The sequence below is a fragment of the Conger conger genome, chromosome 11, assembly GCF_963514075.1.
Source record: "Conger conger chromosome 11, fConCon1.1, whole genome shotgun sequence".
Taxonomy (NCBI): Eukaryota; Metazoa; Chordata; class Actinopteri; order Anguilliformes; family Congridae; genus Conger; species Conger conger.
The window spans coordinates 9,724,362-9,747,789 of record NC_083770.1 but is presented as its reverse complement, the minus strand read 5'-3'; the positions used below and the strand labels follow the sequence as shown (position 1 = coordinate 9,747,789).

Below are 23,428 nucleotides of genomic sequence, written 5' to 3'. Positions count from 1 at the left end.
TAGTACTGACTGCAGGAACCAAATAAACGAGGAACACGACATGTTCAGAAAAGCCTGTCATCATGTGGTTAATGTTATGTTTAGTAACCAATACGATCAGTATGCTATCAATAGTGCACTGAATCTTCCCTGTTCATTAAAGTGAAGCATGTAAGATTACAAGCTTGGATATTTGCCTGAATGTTTCCTCACTTATTTACTTTGAATGCCCTGCACTTTCTCTGTGCGATTGTGAAGTTTGATTGAAACAACCGACAGCATTATAACCGGATATATAGCAAGTACACTGATGCTGCCCACTTGAAAAACCAAAAATTCAGACACCAGAAAAATGAAAGCCCACAACTTCATTTACAGCAGATTGTATTCTTTAATACTCGTTCCCATAACATCAAATGCCGCAGGACGAAGATTTCAGGAAGATTTTTTGCACACACATCAGAAAAGCACTATGCCAATATATTCACTTAAAACTAGTCCCTGCCTTGGATCTGGTTCAGAAGGCCAGGGAGGATGCAAGACTACGTGACACTGTACACGGCTGCAGACAGACATTAACAGTTACTGAACGAGAGAGAGAGGATAGCGCGAGGAAAGCCCTCAGACTTAAGACTTAAGACTGTTGTCTTAAGTCCGTTTGCAGTGACAAGCGAGGATGTTCATGCAGGAGCAGCTGCAAGCTCGAGTGAAAATATAACACCTACGGTACGGTCTGCTCGAGGAGGTTTATTATTACAACTGGCAGGTTTGCTCTCAAACACAATATACCGTATTACCCTGGGATTCACATTTAAAAATATTTCTGGAAGTGAAAGATTGTCGTGTATCAAAATGGTTGGCATTACCATGGCTTTGCAGCAGAGCTCTTTCCCCTGCATACATCAACATTATCTTAATGTAAAACTAGCAAGCCTAACACGTAGCAATGCACACATCCTGAAGTGAGTGTCACATATCTCCAGTTAAGGTGGGTAAAATGTGAGTTTTGCCATTAAACCTCAACAATATTTGAGCCTCTTTTCCTTTAAATGTGATCACCATTTTATTTAAACGCATTCAAAATCTACCCAAGGGCCAACACTGTTGGTATTTCAATGCCCGGTGCTTGATTTATGTTTTTCATATTACTTAATGGACTTGCGCTCGCTGATGTAATTATCCCTCTCAAAGAAATCAGATATACTACATAACACATGCACATTTCTCTAAACCATTCACCCCACCACAAGGGTGTCAGTAATTACAGTACAGTAAAAAAAAAAGGAAAATGTTTCAGAATTTTTCACAAACTGATAATTGCACCAGAATCAAAACTTCCTATGGCCTGTTGTAAAGAACAGTTGTAGAAACTCAAAGGCCATTTAATATTAATATTCACAGTATTGATCTTATGTTGTTCAATTAATTCAGTGTTAAAAATACTTAAAAGTCAACATATCCTCCCTCTCACATTATCAACTAAATAAAAGTAAATATTTGAGTGCGTTTCTGACATTGAGCATGAAACTGTAGAAGAAGTAAGTGGCTTCAGCTTGTAGAACACCTTTAAATAACAAATAATTCCTCAGTGTGGTTAAGGCATTGGGAAACGGGCTTAGTGTCAACCATATATTTAAAAATCTTTCTTTTACATGACCCAGTCATGGAAATCAGGAATTCCTAAAATCCAATCCTAAAATCTCCCCTATTCCAGATAAGAAAGAGAAAACCACCAGAAAGAATGAATACCAGAAAACTTTAAAGTATTAAACTGTAAGAAAATGTGACAAATTGATTTTGAAATTTAAAAATGTTCCTATTTGATATGAGCAATGAAATTCTGAGGCAATATTGCCATTTCATTATGTTTTCACAAGTTTATCCACCTCTAAATAGATCAGTTTTAACTTAATTTTGTCTTCATTATATATGTAAATATTGGGATATTATATGTTCCAGTCAAACACAAACATGTTAGAGTCTGTACCAGTGCTTAAAAATAACTAGTGAGGAAAATAACTAATTGAAGCATTTTTATTTCTCACATACTGCTAAAATAGCTACCCAAATATAGCAGTACTTATGAAAACCATTGAAGCTAAATGTTTATCTTAAAATAAAAATTACAGGATGATATTAACTCCATCTCTACCATGTACTATTTCCTGGGATGTAGACCCTGATTTAATGAACATTTGTCCTTAACTCTGATTTACAAACAAATGCTTCATAAACAGTTTGGAAAGATCATTTTGGTTATTGCTGAACTATGCAATCTGGGTTTGGTAAGCTACCACTACGAAGATAAGGACAAAAGATGAATCCATTCTTTATCATATTCTAGCCTGTAAGTAAGTAAAGAAAATAGTTACGATGACAATTGTGTGGTCCAGGGATGTTCATTCTTGGTCGTGATGGGCTGCGAGATGTGCCGGTTTTTTGTTATTCGGTGCTTAATTGAGCAATTAAAGCAGTCTCCTACAAAATTAACTCACCTCACCTGTTCTCTTGTGTCTAAATTGTTGCTGAAATTAAGGCATAAACAAAAACCAGCACACCAGCAAACCTGCGGTCCACCAGGACCAGGAATGAAGATTGTATGAAAATGTATTTCATTAACATTTGTTTGCTGAAGTTCTGCATAGGATCAGTCAAAGAGTTCTCCAAGTTGGATCATAGAGGTACACACATAATAAACAAGCTCATTCTGTCTAGCATCTAATCACAGGTCCTTTTACACAGCAGGCGATGGGAACATTCTGCACTCTTTCTGTTTTCATCCCTAAAGCTTTCTCCTCCTCTTTCGCACGGAAAAGCGTAGTGCTCTTTTACATTCAAGTCACTTTCTAAGGCATTTCAAATTTATTCTCCTTCATCCTTTGGTGTATGCTTGAGGGTAAAAGCCGAAATTTATGATCATTTATACCCAGATAATTAGGACCCATGGCATGCAGGTTTCCTAAGAAAACAATGACACTGCGGCACTATGGTGAAAACTAGTTGTGGTGGCCATCTTCACTGCAAGCATGCCTTAAATATGTGGTCTGCATAATAAATTAGTACATGTTGCCCTTGAGCAAACAGGAGTCAGTACCCAGTACAATCATAATAATTCTGTGTCCACAGACACACCTTACAATGGGACTTTACCATTTACCTCTGTTGTTTTGGCAGTGGGCTTCCTCATACATTTAGTGAGCTAGGAATCTCTTCGGGAATTGTTCTGTTATTTAGATGGGTTCAGGCTACATGCCTTTTAAATATTATTTTGGCATAGTCTACGTGAATCAATACAGAAATTACTGTAGCATTATTTTACCAATCTGTTTTTTTTTTTTTTTTACACTGACATTTTCACAAAGGAACGTGAGACTGAAGGCATGGTAGTGGGTGTCTGGGGATCACAGCTCAATCTTGCAAGCAGGGAAGGACTCATCTTGCATGACCACTGTGCTGCTGCTGGCCAGAACTGTGATGTTGAGATCTTGCTGCTTCTCGTGGGTCTCGTGGTACCACTCCCTCATGACCTCTGAGTCATGGGTCGGGATGAGAGTGACCTATCATTCACAAGAGTCAGTGTTAACAAAGTGTTTCAGACTACCAGAACAAGCTGTTTTACCAAGCAACATGTAAGAATTCACAACAAATGACAGGCCTAGAATACATCATAAGCCCATTCTGTCATTATACATTCTTATGCTGCTATATAACTGATATTACCTCCTGCCAAAAAAGGGATGTTCTGTTCTATCCATTCAATATTCACAACTTTGAAACACAGGATAGCATATACATATTGTGTAGTTTACAAGAGCTCTTGTAAACTCCACTCTGGAAAGATGTCTCAGTGAACACCTATCACTTCAAAGTGACATCTATAATGCTATGTTTAGCATTATCGTATTTTTGACATATCCAATACTGGTATCTCCAATCCCACCCGAAATTGGAATGTCCAATTCACACACTATGTACTGGTGATCCACAGTTCTCCTCAGAAGCCCTCTTAGGTGTACTGCAAACACACAGCACAGGGCACAATTGAAAATTATTCTACTGAAAATCAGGGAAGCTGATTAGACTAACCTGCATGTTGTTGCCCCACTGAGATTTCCCCTCCAGGAGGGAGTCTAAGACGGCTCTGCTGGGTTCCTCAGCTGCCAGGTCATTACCACTCACAACGTAGTAAGATGACCTCACACACTTAAAGAAATCGGCATCAACATTCTTGGCGTTGCAGTGGTTTGGGATGTAAACCAGGTCCAGGTATGCAGGGGGACAGTTAGGTGCACTGCTTCCTCCCGCTGCTTTACCACTGCCTGACCCTTCAACATACAGCAGAATAAAATAATCATTTCAACTAATCAACCAGCCACATACAGTAGTCTTGCCTCAAAATTTAAAAATATATTTTTATCTGATTTCAGTCCAGCAGGAATACAGAAATGAAAAAAGGAATATTTAATCTCATATTATGACTGTTGCAAGAGTTTACCTGTTGTACTTTTTGGGCCCCTTGAAGCATTGGCGTTTGTTGCATTTTTAGCATCTTTACCCCCAGCCTCTTTTACATCAGACTTTGACTTGGACACAGAGGGGTCTTTCTTTTTAGGAGTGCTAGTTTTCATTGCTGCTGACTTTGTCTTACTTTCTTGCTTTTTCTGGGTGGTCTGGTCACTTGCCTCTTTCTTGGAGGGGTTTTCTAGACTGTCAGTGGCTGGCACGGCTTCTGGGTCAACCATGCAGACGTCGGGGCGAGGTGGGGAAGGAGCGGAGTCTCTGATCGGGGCAGGAGGAGGATCAGCATGCCTGTGTGTTAGGGTCCTGTCTGTCGGGAGAGTTTCAGAGTCATCCTCCGAGTCGATATTTGCATCAGCGGTGATGGAGGGGCACTCCTCTGTTCCCGGGGGGACATCAGAATCAGTTTGGGAGGGAGCGGATTCACTGGTAGAGGTTGCTGGAGTTTCTTCACATTGTTTCAGGTGCTGCTTCCCACCAGATGGGGGAGGCCTTCCTCCAGACTTAGCTAAAGGCTTCTCCTCTTCTTGGGCATTGGCAAAGTACTCCAGAGGGTTTGGGTTTATGAACGATGGAGAAAGCTCTGTTTTCGGGTGGCGGTACTCACAAGAGCTAACCAGGCATAAATCGACATTGCTTCGAGACTGTGGCGAGAGGCAGGTTTTAGAGTCGTTGGGTACCCCAGAGACACCGGCACTCTTCTGGGTCTCTTCTGTCAGCTTTTGATAGGAGCTGTGTTCATTTTGTGAAAATGTCATACTCCGGAGTGAGTCATTGTTCTGGGAACTTTCAAATAGCAGCGATGCACCTGGTGACATTTCTCTGGGGGCTGCAGCTTTGACAAGTGGGTCCCCCTTCACTGGAGAGGCTGTCTGTGAGGGCGTATTAATGGATGGGGTAGAGCCATCTGAAGGAGAGACTGCAGCCGCATTAGTTGAATCTGTGTCTTTGAAAAGCATTGGTTTCTCTGCCGTAGGCAAGCTACCCATTGAAAATGCAGAACCTGCAGGTCCTGGAGGACTACAGTCCACCTCAGTGGGGCCGTTTGATGCAATGTGAAAATTTGTTCCTAGTGCCGGGTGCTCTGGAGACTGTTTGCTGAAATCTAGGGCCAAGGAGTGATCGGGTGACTCCTGGCTAAATTCAACTGACATGGTAGCCTGCTCTGGAGACTTCGGTTCCTGCTGAGGTGTGTTTGACTTGGCTGTTTTTGGTGAGTAATCTGGCGAAATTGACATTGGTCGGGGACACTCGTCTCTGGACGGTGACATCTCAGTTTCTTGGAAGGTTGTAGGAGTCTGGACCACAGATACAGAGAGGGAGTCGTCCACTTCTGTTGACTGAGGGGAGCCTACCTCAGCATGCAACGACGGGGAGACATCATCGGCTGTTGGCTCTGGGAGTGAACTAGTGGCAAGAGAGGCAGTTGAGGCAGATGCTATATGGGAATAAGTGTCCTCTGCTACAACCTCATCAACTGGTGTGGCTGATTTGTCAGATGTGGTTCCTTCTGAGATGGACATTTTACTGTCCTCTTTAAGTGCTCCAAGCAAGCTGGAATCTACAGGCGAGAGATCCCTGGTAGTTTTTATCGATCCCTCTGACTTTTCCATTTTCAGACTTGCGGCATCTACTTTGCCGTCACCTTGGGATTTTCCAGGAGTCTCAGAAGGTTGCCTGCTTGCTTTTTCATCTGCAGGTGAATTGTAATAAGATGCATAGCCTGTGCTGTCAGACTGCGAATCAACAGGTGCTGCAACGGCAGTTGGTGTCAAATCAGAATTGACACTACAGTCACTTGTAGGAGTCTTTACGAGTGGCGAGAGAGTAGCTGGGCTAAGTTTTGTTGAAGTAGCAGTCATTTTCTCTGGAATTCCCAAGGGTAAGTTATGCTCAAGTGTCTTCTCTTTGGGGGAGGCAAGTTCATCAGTGAACCGCTTGCAATATCTGTCCTCCTCCAGTGATGATGCTGGAGATATAGTAGAGGCTGAAGGGTGATAGTCCCGTCCCTCAGTGACCTCACTCTTTGAATGGTCAGAGTCGGGGCTATCAGGAGGGGAGGATGGCTTTCCTCGATCATAGCTACCCATCACAAACTCCTTAGATTCATCACTTATAAAACCCCTTGGTTTTGGCATATGCTCCATTGGCGCTGACGCACGGGTGAAAATATTGGTGGTGAACTGTGTGTGGCCTAAAACTACTGTATATTCCTGCAGGGGTTTGTTGCAGTTTTCTTCATCCTGAACAGAAGTTATGGGAGAACGAGGGGCAGAGATGTTCAGATGTGCTCCGCTGTCCTTGCGGTGATCGTTTCCATTTCCTTTACCCTCCCTGTAGCTTTCTGAATACTGTGTGCCTTTCTTCCCATCAAGATAATCTTGCTCATCATCCCTGTCGCTCTCACCCTTCTCTTCATAGTCCCCAGCTTCTGATGACTCCTCCAGCCCAGTCCCCTCATCTTCAAATTTGTCGTTGGTGTCACCGCTGAGTTTTCCTTTACCCTCCGGTTCTTCTGGAGAAGCTCCAGACTCGCCTTCAGGCTCAGTCGTGGTAATTCCCTCATCCAGAGATTCAGCGTGTTCATCTGCTTCCGGGGATTTTTTCGGGAGCGCAGTCTCATCGTGACGTATTATGACTAGCGAGTCGTTATCTTTCTTCTGTGCTTTCAGCTCCTCAAAATCCTTTGTGAGATCTTCCGGAGAAGACATTATAGATCTCTCAGTTTCAAGTGCCTCCGCGATGCCAGCAGCCGCAGCCACGCAAACAGCTACTCCAACAGCGGCAGGGCCAAGTTTGTCTTCACTGGATTTACTTTCCTTTTTGGTACTTTTGATTTTGCCTTTCTCTTTCTGTTTTGCAGGGCTCCCTGTACTCTTCTTTGACGCATCTTCTTTCTTTTGCAGTTTTGGTTTTGGCACAGGTTTTTTGGCATCTCCCACAAGTGCAGTTGATTTCTTTGAGTCCTTAGAGAGCTTCTTCATGTCTCCTCTTTCCTCTTTCTTAAGCTCCTTCCTCTCTTCCTTCTTAGTCTCCTTCACTGGAGAGTCTTTCCTTGTATCCCTTTTGATTTCTTTTTTGAACTCTTTCTTAGTCTCTTCCCTTTTTACCTTTTCATCCTTCTTAGCCTTTTCCTCTTTCTTTGCAGCTAACTTCTCATCCTTCTTCACAGTTTCCTTTTTGACTTCATTTCCCTCCTTATTCCTTTCACTTACCTTGATTTCTTTTTTTGATACTTCTTTGGGTGTTTTTATTTTTTTAGGCTCTAGTTTCTTTTTCTCTGGGGTTTCATTTTTAGATGTCTGATCTGATTTTGCCTTGACCTCGCTTTCTGTTGTCTGCGGTTTTTCCTTTTTCACCAGAATTTTCTCTTTCTTCTCAGATTTCTTAGCCTTTTCCTGGGTCGCTTTGGATTCATCTGCTTTTGCTTTCTCTGGAGTCTCTTCCTTTGCTTCTTTCTTGGATGTCTGGCTGGATGAAAGCTTCGAGGTGGACTTCAAACTTTCTTTACTATCAGTTTTATGCTTCAATTTTGCTTGCTTCAGTGCTGGTGCCACATTTGAAGACAACTCTTTCTGAGTGACCACAGGATATTTCAAGAAGTCTAAGTGCTTAAGCTTTTCCAAACCCTCTAGTATATTATGTTGTGTGGCATTGCCAGGGAACAACACTCGTACTATCTTCTCAGAAGGGTTTGCAGGATGCCACACTATCAGTGATGAAACTGAGGTCAAATAGCTTAGTGGCATCTCAGACTTTTTGCCATTTGGAAGCAACACAGAAGCGCTATCCTTCTCACTACCAGTCCATTGCTTCATGAAGGAATTGAGGTCTTTGCTGTTTTTAGTTGGGTTCAGCACATACATCTCTAACTTCCCTACACCCATTTTCTGAAAGAGTATGATAGGCTCTGCAGAGTTTTTAGTCTGCCTATAAAGAGGCTCTGGCTTCAAGGACAGTTTGTTTAGGTATTGCAGTGTGTGGGACACCTCCTCAATGGTCCTTCTCACCCTGTAGTTTGGCTCTGTGTTTTTGATATCTTCAGGGACATTCAGAAACACGACTCCCAGATCCGGGGATATCAGATTTTTCACCACCTCGCTGTTAGCAGTGGAGCACTGTGACTGATCCTCTTCCAATTCGGCTATTTTCCGCTGTAGCACGCTGTTTATCCCAGGCAGGTTGTCGTCTCCAATGTGAGTGAGCAATATCGAGTCCACCCGGTCCAGATGTCGGACCAGCTTCCAGAAGCAGGACTTGCGATCCGAGCCCCCATTGATCAACATGTTGAACCCGTTGACTGCGAACAGGGCGGAGTCTCCACGGCCCCCTGGGAAGATGTAGCAGCAGGGCTTCGACAGCTTGAGAAATCCCCCAGAGGTCGGAGGCTCCAGCATGTCGAACGGTGATGGGATCTCCACGGACTCTGCCAGGTACTCGGTGAACTCAGAGAGGCCTTCCATTTCTGGCAGTATAACGGTAGAGTTTAACTTCATGTTTATGAAGTCCTGTAGGTTGTGTTTGTCCAGGTTTGAGTTCTTCCAGTCACCTTCTTCAGGGCAGAACAAGGTTATACTTGCTTTGTTCGCTGGATGTGTGTTGCTGAGTAGTTCCCCAATCTATTGAAGTAGAAATATTATTCATTTCTATTTTATTTAATTGAATTTTCAGAAGCATTGCTCAAAAAATCACACATCAAATGCCCCAATGTCTTGTAAAACTTACAGTATCAAGGGTCAGTTGCTTTATCAGGAAATTATGCCTATAAACAAATATTTCCTAAGTGCCAGTCACCTCTTGATCAGTGAAGATATCGATGAAATCCGGGAAAGAGAAGGACCCAGACTGAAGAATGAGCTCCCCTGTATTTTCGAAACATTGTCCTGAAAGTACCAGCAATTTGTGCCTGGCAGTATCTGAGACCATCAACCGAACCTAAAGACAAAAATATATTTTAAAAATTAAAGCCGAGCATATGGAAAGCTTATTTCAGCTTCAGTACATCAGTTAAATAATAAAATGGGTTGCTGCATTGCTCATGTTATGTTAGCAGATGATTACTTTTCTTTGCTTTCATTTCTATGGAGCTGTTGTATTTTATTAATATTTTGTTAAGAGGCTGTTTAGGTGCGGTTTAGGTGCGGTTTAGGTGCATTTGCATTCGGAAGTGATGTAATTGTTATCATTTGTTGAAAAAATATCTAATTAATGAACACTCACTCTCCTCATTCATTTACATATTCATACCCTGGATCTGTTATGATTGTTGTGGTCTGTGGAATGACATTAGCTAATGAGCCAATACCGATCACATAGACTTGACAATCTTCCTACATTTGGCAAGTGAAAACTCAATGTTTGATTCACAAGAAAGAAGGAAAACAATTTATAAAAATAAATAGCTCTTAGCCAAGTCTGCAATGCCAAATTCAATTTACATCAACCCATTTCAGTGAAGCACTGCCACGCAGACAGTCTGGATTCACAGAAATAAGTATAAAATAGCAAATTTGCACAAATTATGAGCCTTTAATGAGTCCTGGCAAATCTTATTTAGCATGTGATATTATGAACAAGAGACAACACATTACAGCGTAAACAAAATCAAATAAAAAAGTTAAAATCATAAATGCTTTCAAATGCTTCAGTATTATTTACTTTTTAACTGAAAGGGAGCAGACGTTTTTATTTTTTGAGAAATTTACCTCAGTGGAGACAGCCTCATCAGACGGGTTAATGAGCACCACTGTCTCCAAAACATTGCTTTTGTGGTGCAGGATTCTTTGACCTAAAATCAGAGAGACAGGACGTGAGCAACGGAGCGCAGTATTTGTGCAGGCAGTACTTAATACTTTCATTTCATTCGCCAGACAAAACAATGTCTCGCCAGTGATAGTAAACATTTACATAACATGTTTACTACATTTTGTTGGCAAAGAACCTTGCATCAGTGCCACTTAATACAATATTGTTCTAAATCATTTGCTACATGTCAATGAAAACTTTACAATCATAACAAAATACCAATTTAGTTGAGTTTTTCTTTTGACCTTTTGCAGAACACACCGTACCATGACTTCTGGACATCATACGTCAATGTTATACAAAGAAACCTGATCTTTAGTGACTGGCTTCTATAGGACTGAACAGCACATGGGCTATCCCAATTAATAAGCAATCTGACACACTGTAGCTTAGTGGGGAACACTCAATCTAAATCTGTTCATATAGAAAGGCTTTATTAGCAGTATATTATCATTATTCATGTATATTTCGCTCAGCAAATTTGTGTGGCTTGCTTGTTTTTATTATCCATGGAAGCAGCCTTTACCTTCCAAACAACACCAACATAATATAAAACAAACTTATTTTGAAAATATGTTGGTTAATTACCTTTAATTATTTTGAGAGTCACATCATTTTCTAAAAAAGCATCATCGATTTAACACGGCTTTGCTGTTACGGGTTGCAGTCCAAATACCAATGCCAGTCTGTATGTCAATAAGACTGTGATGTGCACGGAATGGGGTTGTAATTTAAAACTAAAGCAACATTGAACTAATATAGGATCTACACATCGTGGAATTTCATTTGAAAAACATAATTGAGTGCTACATCTTGAGCTGGAATATGTAGTCTCAGCTCCCCTTTCAATCAGTCCAGTAAGCAGGAAATCCAACTGCTTCAATACAATGCTATAAAGCACATTCATTTAGTAATGGATTTATACACAGCAATGCACTTTTGGGTCTCTTTATTTGATTACATGGGTAGCTTGTAGGCTGGATGTAACCCCTGAATTCCAGTGCATTTTCAGATGGTCTGGCACATGATGATGGATGCCCTGTAATTTGTCAGTTGGACTGCAATGATGTCGACTTGTTGTAGTAAATGAGTCTGCTGCAGATTGCACTCGAGGGACTGCTTTTTAACTAGATTCATGAATAGATGTTATTTACTAAAATATTGTATAGTTTAGTTCATTCTTTACATATTTAGGCCTGTGTGTATGTGTATACATGCATATGCGTTTTGTGTATGTGCGTTTTGTGCACATTATTTAAACAAAATGGGGTGCACATTATTCAAACTAAATGAACATGGGTATGCCTTGCATATAATCTGCCTTGCTGAAAACATTTGAATCCCTCATGGTTTGTAAATGGGCACAGTCTCTGCACAACACAGGTGGCAGTGAACTCTTGGGACTCTTTATGAAAATGAAATAAGCTGATTTATTGAGGTGCTTCAGTCCATTGCCCCCTTTCAATCTCTTCATAGCCTTCCTGTTCTGTAAATCAATCCATTTATAATTGTTTTTTTATGGCCTGGGCATACCCATTCTGCCATTTCACCAACCTATCTAAAATGCTCAGACTCACAAATCAATAGCCTACAGCTAGCATTCTAATCCACAATCCTGTCTGTGCCAAGAATGCAGTAACATAATGCCCCAAAGACATGATACAAAATATTATTTGGCTGAATCATTGAATTATTATATTATATTATTATTATTATATGTTGAATAGAATATAGATTTTTTTATTTATAATGCTGGTTCAGTTCTGTGTAAGCTTCGTTCTTTCCGTTTTTTGCATACAGTGTCTGACTTGTATAGCCAAGGACATGGTCTCTTTTGTTTTACACCAGGTAAACAATTTGTGCTAGAAATTTGTAAAGTGACTGTAAAGGTAAATCTGTGAATGACTTCAGACTACTTGACTGGCATTATTATGGTATGCATTAAGCATCAGCAAAATTAGAGAAATCAAATGCATTGCAATATCAACTTATATCAGTCTAAACACTTCTATCTATTCCTATGTGGGGATTGTATGGGTGGAGCTCATCTTATTACCAGACTCTGAGCTATTAGGTCAGGGTCCTTGATGACATCAAGAATTCCCTGACCTGGGGTGTCTCGGTGGCGCAGCCTGTAGAGTACTGACCGCATGCTCATTGCGAGCCGTGACGTCGACGGTTCGAATCCGACCGTCCGACATTTGTCGCATGTCTTCCCCTCTCTCTCGCTCCCATTCTTCCTGTCTCTCTATACTATATGCTGTCCAATAAAGCTGAAAAAGGCCTAAAAAAAATCTTTAAAAAAAAAAAGAATTCCCTGACCTAATGGCCAATCGTCTCATTGCCTATCTCCTCCCACAGTTTCATGAGATTTCTACATGAGGTTTTTCATAGAGAGATCTGCAGCATGAGCTATGCGGTGACATGGTGGCATGGTGGATAACATTGTTTCCTCACAACAACATCCAGGCTTGGAATCTCGACCGGGGGGCCTTTCTGTGTGGAGTATGCATCTTGCTATTTTTCAGCGCTTAATCCCTCTTCCGACCTTATCCCCCTCCCAGTCTCCTTCCTTCTCCAACACAATGTACTTGTTTGTGGCACATTTTGGGAGGAGTTGAGGAAGGAGGTGGGGTTGTGTGGCAGTCCAGACCATGCCCATACAATCCTGAAATTGTTTTCAGTGCAGATTTTAGACTTGAATTGTCGATTATTATAGTTATTCACAATATGGATTGATATTTGTAGTGGATATAATCCCTCTGTTATAATTCATGGTTATTTGAAAAAATTCCAGACACTTTACAGTCACTTTAATGAATGCTACAAACATTAACTGAAGCACTAAATCACTCCCATGTGTACACTAATGAAGTTTCCCTTTATAAAAGTGCACACCATTATTTTTATTTAAAAACACTCAAATTCAGCATGTACCTCCTAACCTCCTTTCAAAGGGAGCACACTAATGCATTCCTCTGTAGTAAACACACCTGGGGCTTCACCTGGGTCATATTTCATTTTACATTCAGAGAAGGGGCAAGACCAGCCCCAATGGCTAAACTTTCATCAAAACGGGAACAGTGAAGATGGTGAAAAATCATAGATGATGAATTGCTCTTAGAAATAAAATAGCATTAACAGTTTTAACATTCATGTCATTCCCACTGGCACAGTGGGCCTTTCCCCCTCATTACCCTGGCCTCGCTGTAGCAGCAGAGGCTCAAGGAGGTCTGAAGGACATGCAGTAGGCCACCAGACCTTTCAGAAATGCTGTGAAACTGAACTGGGTTGGCCGCCCTGTGGCGTAGTGGTTAAGGTAAATGACTGGGACTCGCAAGGTCGGTGGTTCTATTGTGTAGCCACAATAAGATCCGCACAGCCGTTGGGCCCTTGAGCAAGGCCCTTAACCCTGCATTGCTCCAGGGGAGGATTGTCTCCTGCTTGGTCTAATCAACTGTATGTCGCTCTGGATAAGAGCGTCTGCCAAATGCCAATACTGTAACTGAATGCCACCTACCACCAAAACCCGTCTGCAGCAATGGAGGATTTGAGATGTGAGGCTGGTCATCATAATAGCAAGAGCACACATGCTTTAACCTGCTTTTGTTTGCTGCAGATGAGATAATCTCACAGAGCAGATTTGGTCTTCATTTTCTTTCACTCATACGTGGCTGTAATATGTTTGTTTTTTTTCTCCTGGCTTGCAAATATACTATATGCAAATCAGATTGTAGCATTTTCATCACCTGTGTATTTTGTTGAAAGTAGGTTAATAGCAGGTTGAAATGGGGTGATAATATAGAAAATAAAATGAATTTGTTCATACAGCTTTGAAACTTGTACCATGTACCAATCCACAAATTCAAACATAAATGTACGCTTATCTGACTGGTATTTTTGGGGTATTTTGTCCATAGGGCAAACAATAATATTTATGGACAGAATGTCCATTATTAAAAGGTATTATAAAACAAAAATGGTAAATATGCTGGCCCTATGCTTGTAAATATTCATCTGTCATGTTGCCTTTAACCATGAAAGTTTTAATTTGTCTTCAAGTTGCAAAACCATGCTGATCTGTTAAATGTATAATCTCAGTATGCCATTGGCAATATCCCAAACTATGCAAGAACTTGGCATCCACATCTTTAACACCTCTATCTGTTCACGTGGCTCACTTTCAAAATTCAAAATTTGAATGATAAAGTGATTACAAAACACCTGACAGGAAAAGCTATTTTGCATTCACCTGATTCACAACATAGATAAGTTATGAGATAGTATGTGCAGTCAGACATAGGACTTTCTCTATGTGACATCATTGTATGTTTTCATTAAAAAGCACATGGAAACAATTAACTGTCTGTAAAATATTGAAGCTGGCTTATTAATAATCAAGCCTTTGATGCTGTCATTTATTTTGACTATGTATGACATGTACAACATCCACAGCAGTTGACATGACATGAAACAGTAGGATTGCGGGTTGGATCTGCAGCCGATGACATTCAAGGGCAAACTACATAATGGTAGACCTCATTCTTGTCTCAATTACTTTCTGTGATTACTTTCTGTTTTAATGAAGTGCCTTTTCCCTCACCTATAACAAGGGAAGGGAGCACAGGTAGTTAAGGCAATGGACATTTCATGTTGAACATTCCCAAAATTATGAAAATTGGCATTCTTGTTAAACATAGTTGAATCCCAAAGGCTGGTTCATAATGAACATTCAAGCATAAAAATAATTTCAGTAATGTGAAGTTCAATAAAAGGGAAGAAATTCTATTATGAATTGACTTCAGCAATCAGATGTTCCTCAAGGCCAAAAACATTTTGTTTATAATTGGTACGGTATTACGAATTACATACTGCAACTTTGAAACAATAGCTCATCAGTATCATTTGACAGAAAACTGTTCCCCTCAGAAGTAGCCAAGAATTTCTGTTGGGGCAATTCATAATATTGTATTTTTGCTCTTAAATTGTGAATATGACTTGCAAAAAAATTCTGTTTCCTCAGAAGACTGTTTTAGTGAATGTCCAATCTTGAAATGCAGCAGTTATACAGTTTCGCCTTTTGTGAATGTTCCATGTGTTCAAATGTTCTTGAGCATAGTACAGAAATGTTCACAGTACATCAAAGCTGTCCAGCATATATCGAGGTCCAAACGGTGACTCTGGAAAGTGGGCGCTGTGCGCTTACCTCGTACGTCTGGGGAAAACCGAGCAGAGTGCCGGGATACAAAGAGTTTCAGCTCCTGGTCCAAGTTGCAGTCGATCAGATTCGTGTCCCATGTGCGGATGCCTGTGAAAGAGCCAGAGAGGAGATTCAAGCTAAAGTAACTCTGTACTGCTGATTAAGCAACATGTGGTATGATCCCATTATGTTTTCTTAAAATGTACATTTGTAAAAGAGGTTTTAATCTCAATGTGACTTCCTAGTCAAATAAAGTTTTATATATATTTATATGTTTGCTTTGAAGGTTTTTCTATGTAATTTGTGTCATTTTCTTCACAGAAACAGAGATGCATGTGTCATATGTGCCATACCAGCAATGACAGTATCATTATTGTAAATATTTACAATAACAATATTTACGGGACATTTAGCTCAATGAATATGGGTGCTTATTTGATTGCTATAGTATGGTCATTTTAAATGAAACAAACAAGACTCCATTTTTCATATGGTTGTCCTCAACTACAGTTATTTTCTGGATTTCTACACAAAATGTTTGGTGTTCCTTCAATTGGAACAAACTTGAGTCCGAGCAGGATCAAATGTACTATCTATCTACAACTTACACCCAGGGTTCCCTCAAACACCGACCATTTTGTTGTGTATAGGCACATACTGTAGTGTTCCTCCTATGAAAACTGGTTCATCCTTTTTGGGCTTGGCCAAGTTGTGGTGTGGACCTTGGTTCAGTTAGGCAGAGGCAGCTGGGTGACTGCATGTTATAATATTATGAAAAAAGATTATGCCTGTTGTCGGGGAGAGTCTTCTCCCAGAATCTGGGTCACCTTCTGTAGATACATGGATTTATGAGCCTCCTGCCCCAGGAGGCCACATTCTCCAGGAAAAGGACGTGTGATAGTGCCGGGATTCATTTATTAGAGGCGTGACCAAAGTAGTGTGCCCAGATGGACAATAATTACATACTGTGTGCTGTCTGCCTGATGCCCAGGTAGCTAACCTCATTTATTTATCTACGACCTACACTCAGGGTTCCCTCAAACACCGACCATTTTGTTGTGTATAGACACTTGTGTTCCTCTTATGAAAACTGGTACATCCTAATTTGTGAGAGTCATTACTATGAACCTGATGAACTTCTCTTTCCAACTTGGCAACATGCCCCCAATAACCTCATGGATGTCATTTGCTTACAGCCCAGTCAGGACTATTTATCTTGTGTAGGTGGGAGTCCAGTGATTAAAATCCGGAACATTCTCCAGCAGTGCTCCGGTAGTTTATGTACACACTAGCCATACTTGCTAGGCTTGGACATATCCAGCTACCATAACGTGTACTTGGCCTGGAAAGCCTGCCAGTACTTAGCTAGGCAAGAATGAAGAATGTCTGCTAGATGCTAGCGTAGCACTGAACCTACCATGTGACAGCCATACCACCCTGACACTAGTAAAACACCAGAGCATACAACACTTTCCTCCTTTTTTAATGGAAACAAAGTTTGTCCTTTAGCAATACCTTAATCTAAGTCTGTGCTTTGATGCAAGGTGCAGCTGCCAAACCCTTCCCCTTGAATGAAGGGACTTAGACTTCAGGAAATGGCATTGTGACTCTGGGTGGAGCGGAATGAGAAAGAGGGGTGCACACAGGGTCGCTCCTCCTCTTTGGGTGACATTAGCCATTAGGAGGTAAGAGTCAGAGGACTGCCGGTTTCGATCCCCCACCCCCCTGGGTGTGTCAAAGTGTCCTTGGTGCCTTGCATGGCAGCCTTTCACCGTTAGCACGTGAGTGTGTGAATGGGTGAATGGGTGAATGAGTGAATGAGAGGCATCAATTGTAAAGCACTTTGAATAACCGTGCTATATAAATGCAGCCCATTCACCATTACCGTCTTTGGCTTCTGTCAGTGGTTCCTGTTCTCTCCCATAAACAGTGCGCACTACAGGACCTTGGACAGCAGCAGCCTAGCACACAGGCAGGCTCATCTAAACCTAATAAGCAATCAACTCAGTTATTCCCTACTGCCTTCATTAGACCAGTTGTAAAGGCACAGTCTCCTGTGTCTCGACTGTTTGGAACATAACAACTGCCTGTTTCCTTCTCTATAACCATCTGAACCGCCTTTAAAAACCTTCCCTCTCTGCCTCTGTTTTGTTTTATAGAGACAAGACTTTGAATATTAACTTAATTTAATGCGTTGTTATGTTATGTTAAACATCAACTTTGTGCCACAGGCATATACCATTGTCTGGTCACTACTAGATAATTATCTGACAACTAAATGCATAATGTAGGCCTGGTTTTATATCAATAGGTAAGATATCAATTTGAAATAAAAGATTTCAAACAAAGAAGCTTCCAATAGCTTAAATGGAGAAATGCTAAATATTGCAAACCTCTGTAACACTAGATTAAAACATCTGAAAGTTGTCTTCCTAAGCCACACGCAAGGTCACGATCATCCACTGACGCCAGTTACGTCAAGTAGGGAGGATCAATACAGAAGTGCCCTTTGTGTGCAGGGATGGGCAGAGTCTCAGGGGTTGGGTGTGTGAGATGAAAAAACTGCCGCGTCCAATCAAATCCATGATCAGAAATCTGCAGGCATCAATCAGATCGCAGGATGCGCAACCCAGATGTTTTCCAGATGCACTGGACATTCTGTTCTCATCATTAAATATATGTTTGCATATATATGTATGTAAATATATCTATATGTTCATACTGTATGCTATAGGTATGCAGCCTGAATACTTTTGTGATGATTGTGATGGCTGAGTTCCCCTTCGTGGATTGATAAATTCTAAGCGCACAATGTAAGGAATACAAAACTCATACAGTACATCGAAGCATATTTAAACCCAACATGTTTTTCCACACAGAAGCTGTTATGTTAAGATGGATATTTTTTTAGATATCTGTTTAATATACAGATATATAGCACACAGAACAACAACATATGGGCTCTTTGCCTTATCTCCCCCTTTCTCCATGTTAAAATCTGGTATTTTTCATTTTTTAAAATTAAATTATGGATAGATACTTAACGCATGCATATTTCAGAACAAGGCCATTGATGAACATATCACACAAAGGAACACACACATATGAATATATAAAGTTACAAATTACATGTTTATATCATAATTTTCCCTTCAGAGTAGTCCCAAGGAGACATTATAGTTTTGAAGCTCAGTATTCTTATGTAGGAGTAACAAGTGCGTTTCGTATTATTTATCTAGTTCATTCGTACACAAAGAGCCTAAACGGTAGAAATAACCAACCGGATACCATTCGAGGTTCACAGCGAACACTATTGCAGCTTAAATAAAAAACTGTATTAATCCAACTGAATATTATTTCGTTTGAACACATTTTAGCAATAATAAGTAGGCAATGTCAAGCGCACGGGATCCATGTCTGCCTCTCTAAAACGCTCATAGCTCGGCGGTCCTGTCTGAGCTTCCGTAGGGACCGCAGTGCGGACTGGACCACGCCCACGTGCCGGTATCGGATGAGAGGATCTGAGATGTGGCGGAGAGTGAAGTGAAGGAGATTTCTTTTATCTTATATATAACAATTATTTGCTCATTTGTCTTGAGGGATTTTATGCAGATTATTCGCAAAACCTTATCAAACATGGAACCATCTTGTACAATAGACTCAATAACTGGGAGGCATCCCGATGATTTATAGCTCAGTGAATCTGCGCAAATTCTGCGCAGATCCAATTAAAAGCCTTACACAATCCAGTGAATGGGCCGTTTTCTTTTTTATTGAATATGTTTACCATTTTCCTTGTGACTAGACTGTGTTAATTACATGTAATCGTAAAATATAAATCCTAGAAAAAAGCCTTTGTACTTTAACATGACTAATTTATCGGGAAAACCGTTATTACTCATAAGAATGATCAACGTTTCGCATGGAGCTGCATTCCAGTTTGCAGGTGATGCTGTATTGTGTTGGCATCTCAGGGGAACGGGGAAAATATTGCATCAGTTGTTCGTTTCTGCACAGCACTTATATAATGGCAAACACAACAAAGGACCCTGAAAAATCCAAGCAAAGGTACAGACTGAGGTATTCACTGAGATCATTCGATGCTGGGACCAACGAATTGTTTTTACACCTCTGACGCATTGGCAATAAAAGAGGCTGCGTGACAAATTACACAAGAGTAAAACTTCGTAACATCCATACACAAAAAACGCCATAATCCTTCAGATATTACTCCTCCTTCAAAATTGGTCAACAAGCTGCACAATTTTAGGGAAACAGTTTTAAAACTGAGCACAGATGCAAAGCTATTTCATTTATTATACCCCTAGGTTTACGGTTATCAAAAGGGAGGGGCTGTGCAGCGGTTTTCCATCTCCAGATAGAGAACAAGGAAACCATGGTGAAACATTAAACAGAAAGTTTCACTTTTATTGTTTCGCATATGGAATTACAAGGCCAGTTAAAATCATAGGCAGGACTCCAGACCCAGGATTTCACAGGCATAATTTTCTCATGAACTGATTCAAGTTCTTAACACGACATATTTGTATTCATAAATGCATCGATGCTCTGATAACAAAGGCTGTAGCAAAATAGTATCCAAACTGAGCACGCTACGTACTTACCCTTTTCAATGTCTGCCACGGCACACTTCAAATGGTCTTCTGAAACAATTTCTCCAATAACCACAAGCAGATAAAATTTGTTGTCAACAAATCGGTGTGAAAGACTGGAAGCTTCAGGGGTTAGCATTGAATTGCTATTACATATAGACTCAGTAACTGCCGATTCCAGCAACGTCGCCATCCTTAGACCCTTGACTGTATGTTTAGCTTGGAATCTAAACGGTGACCACCGGGCGTGGACTAGGCTAGGAAGGAGTGGTTCGCTTTTTTTATACCCCTAGACATTGTGTCATGGCAGGACCCAGGGAAGAATGAACGCACTTGATATCAAGGTGGTCTTGCTCTCAGCTGATGTCATCTGTGGCGAATCAAACCAAACGGAAGCAAAAGCAGGAGGGCGAAAAAGATAAATACTAATTTTGTTTCTCAAATAGTAACGAAATAATTTTGTTTTTGTTTTGGAGAGGCCTTTATCAACAGGTTTGATGCTCATCCGTAGCTTTATGTGGAGTATAATAGAGAACTCAATTATAGACGAATGCAACCTGTATACAAACTTTAAACTGATTATGAATGGTTCTATATGTACCAAATTATTAGTGTTGTGTGGAAAATATTGTTTTATTTATCACCCTTACAAAATGTGTTTTACCGAACTATATTTACCTCAGTAGTGATTTACAAAGCCCTGAGTGTTTTATTCAGTTCTCAGTTATTTTGATATGGTGGCCTATATATGTAGAAGAGTCTATATGTATACACTATATGTAGTGAGCTATTAGGAGCAAATTAGGAGCAAATACCTACTAGGGATTAAAACTTTGATCACCTTCGAATTGAGCCCCCCCGGTAGAAATGTGACTGCCCTTCACAGCAGAACTGGGTCACAACCAAGAATTATTCTGATGCATGGTGGGGATGAAGGGCCTCTGGTCCCGGTTCAATGAAGACTGCCATCACAACTGAGACAAGAGTGACAGGAGTGTCACTGTGGTTGATCCATTATTTGCAGCACTGTCTTCTCACAGGGCATATCCATTTATCTGATACAAAAACCTAATATGTTCTGAACATCTTAAGTGGAGACTCAAATATACCTATTTTCTTTCTCTAAATCTGTAAACATCTAGGTGTAAAAAAGTTGTTATAATTTTCAGTTTATGAAATGAAACATTTTCTACAGTGTTAGAGTACATATACAATACATGACTCAGGGAGTGTGCCTTACAGGAGTGGGTCACAGTAAAATGTTCAGTGTTAAATCAACTCTTGCAGAGTACATAATCCCTACTGGAAGTTGAACTAACACTGGTCATTTCGTTGCACTATGGTTAGCTAAGGAGGCAAAAGATGGGCCAGGAATATCCCAATATGCTGGTACAACACTGTCCTAAAATATAACACTGTTTTCAAGAGCAGAGGTTGTCAAGCAGTAGCTGGGGTGCACAGGGGAAGTTGCAGAAAAAAAATTGGATACACATTTTTACCAGCAACCCTGACTTGTAATGGATGAGGAGTGTAGCATGTTGAAATAGTGAAATAGCACTATTGAAATGCACTTGGCTACAATATGGACATGTGTGGACTGTAGACCCTTTTGAACAAAGTTAGAGTGGCTGTTTTTTCACCGGTGTAGAATCTCGAGAGAGATGGCATGACTGGTGAAGCAAATCCTCGTTGATTCAGGATCCAAGATGGCGGTTATGGCAGCACATAGCAGCTGTGTGCGTATGCAAGTCATTACAACTGCACCAAGTGCACAACCCATACACAAATCAACTGGCCAGATGGACAGGGGGAATACTACTGTAATGAGATCATCCACGAACATAATTAGTAGTCTCTGCAGAGACCACAAATGTACTGAGTTAGGACATTCAGACCACTGCTGGAAGGGTTATCCTGCTTTTAATCTCTGCAGTTCCTTGTCCCGTTAACACGACTGTATATTACTTCAATGTAATTGTCATTTTGATTGATCACTCTTTGTCTTTGTAACTTTGTTTTTATATCAGGGCCCTGTCGGTAAAAATAGATTTTGATCTCATTGGGGGTTTCCGGATAAAATACCCGAGAAAATCAAATAAGTATGTTTTGAAAGACTGATACTATGGACTTATTCTATTGGATTTTTTAGGCTGAGAAACTGTGATGTCTTCCCTTAATCCCTCACAGTATATCACAGTACCTAAACCAATCTACAGTGATCGGTATTCACAAGATGTTTGTTTTAAAAATATATAGCACATTTTTATTTTATAGACTGCTTTTACCACCTCAGTAAAAATGACCAACATTATCTAGATTCATGTAGCAGGAAATGACAGTTCATTGTGCAGAGTAGTCCTGAATGAATGTTTCAGCCAAATGACTACACAACATAATAACAATAATAATTAAACTTTATTATACATTGTGGCACAGTGTTTCAGTTACTCCTTAAGGTGAAAAGGCAACTCGTCCAGAACTGAGTTCACAAAACCAAAGAAAATGTCCATAAATAAACAATGACAGTTAAAAATATGGCAAGACTAAATAAGCAACAAACCAACTATCAACAGTGCACACACACACACACACACACACACACACACAGTGGCACAGTGGCCATGTAGCAATGGTCTCTTTCTCGCCAGCCTTTATATAACCCATTGCTTTCGGCAAAGGGGAGCAGTTGCCTTGTTTGGCAAAAAGCCAGAGCTGGGAGCCTGCACATGAGCATGAGTGGGCCTGACGCTGTCCACGGTCCTGCAGGCCTCCCACACTGCAGAAACACCTGAGGGCCTGAACGAACAGCGCCCCCTCAGTCCAGGAGGAGCACTTTCACTTGTCCCACCCTTTCCTGGCACTTCAAATATTACTGTATCCATATTAGCTGTATGATATATAGAGGTATAGGGAGTGACCAAAAGCAACTGTATTCCACCACTGAACGAGTCCAGCGGTTCTGTAATGGTGTGGGTGCATTTTCCTTGCATTGTTTGGGTAAATAAATGGTAAATGGATAGCATTTATATAGCGCTTTTATACAAGGTGATTTAGAACTGATGCCTCTCATTCACACACACACACACAATCACTCACACACCAATGGTTATAGGCTGCCATTCAAGGCACCAAATACAATACAGAGGGTGATGGCAGAAGAAAGTCACATGAAACTATTAACTACACAATTAATGCACAAGAAGGATCAAGAAAAAGAGCTTACTCTGAGTCTATCCTTGCACTGTTGGGTATTGCCAAGTTCTGGTGCCAGCAGAGATGTACAGCATGCAGGATGTCTCTCAGCTGAGTAGAC

The 23,428-nt window shown here is 40.7% G+C and overlaps 1 protein-coding gene across 1 annotated transcript; it reads right to left on the bottom strand.

The window, feature by feature from the left end:
* Positions 1 to 350: 350 nt before the first annotated feature.
* On the bottom strand, positions 351 to 20,340 carry LOC133139852 (microtubule-associated protein 1B-like). Its single transcript, XM_061259289.1, has 7 exons — positions 20,128 to 20,340; positions 15,509 to 15,610; positions 10,203 to 10,285; positions 9,292 to 9,432; positions 4,475 to 9,116; positions 4,066 to 4,304; positions 351 to 3,536 (listed from the first exon to the last, which is right to left on the bottom strand). The coding sequence occupies exons 1-7, from the start codon at positions 20,306 to 20,308 to the stop codon at positions 3,381 to 3,383; spliced, it is 5,544 nt and encodes a 1,847-aa protein (XP_061115273.1). The 5' UTR covers positions 20,309 to 20,340; the 3' UTR covers positions 351 to 3,380.
* Positions 20,341 to 23,428: the final 3,088 nt, after the last annotated feature.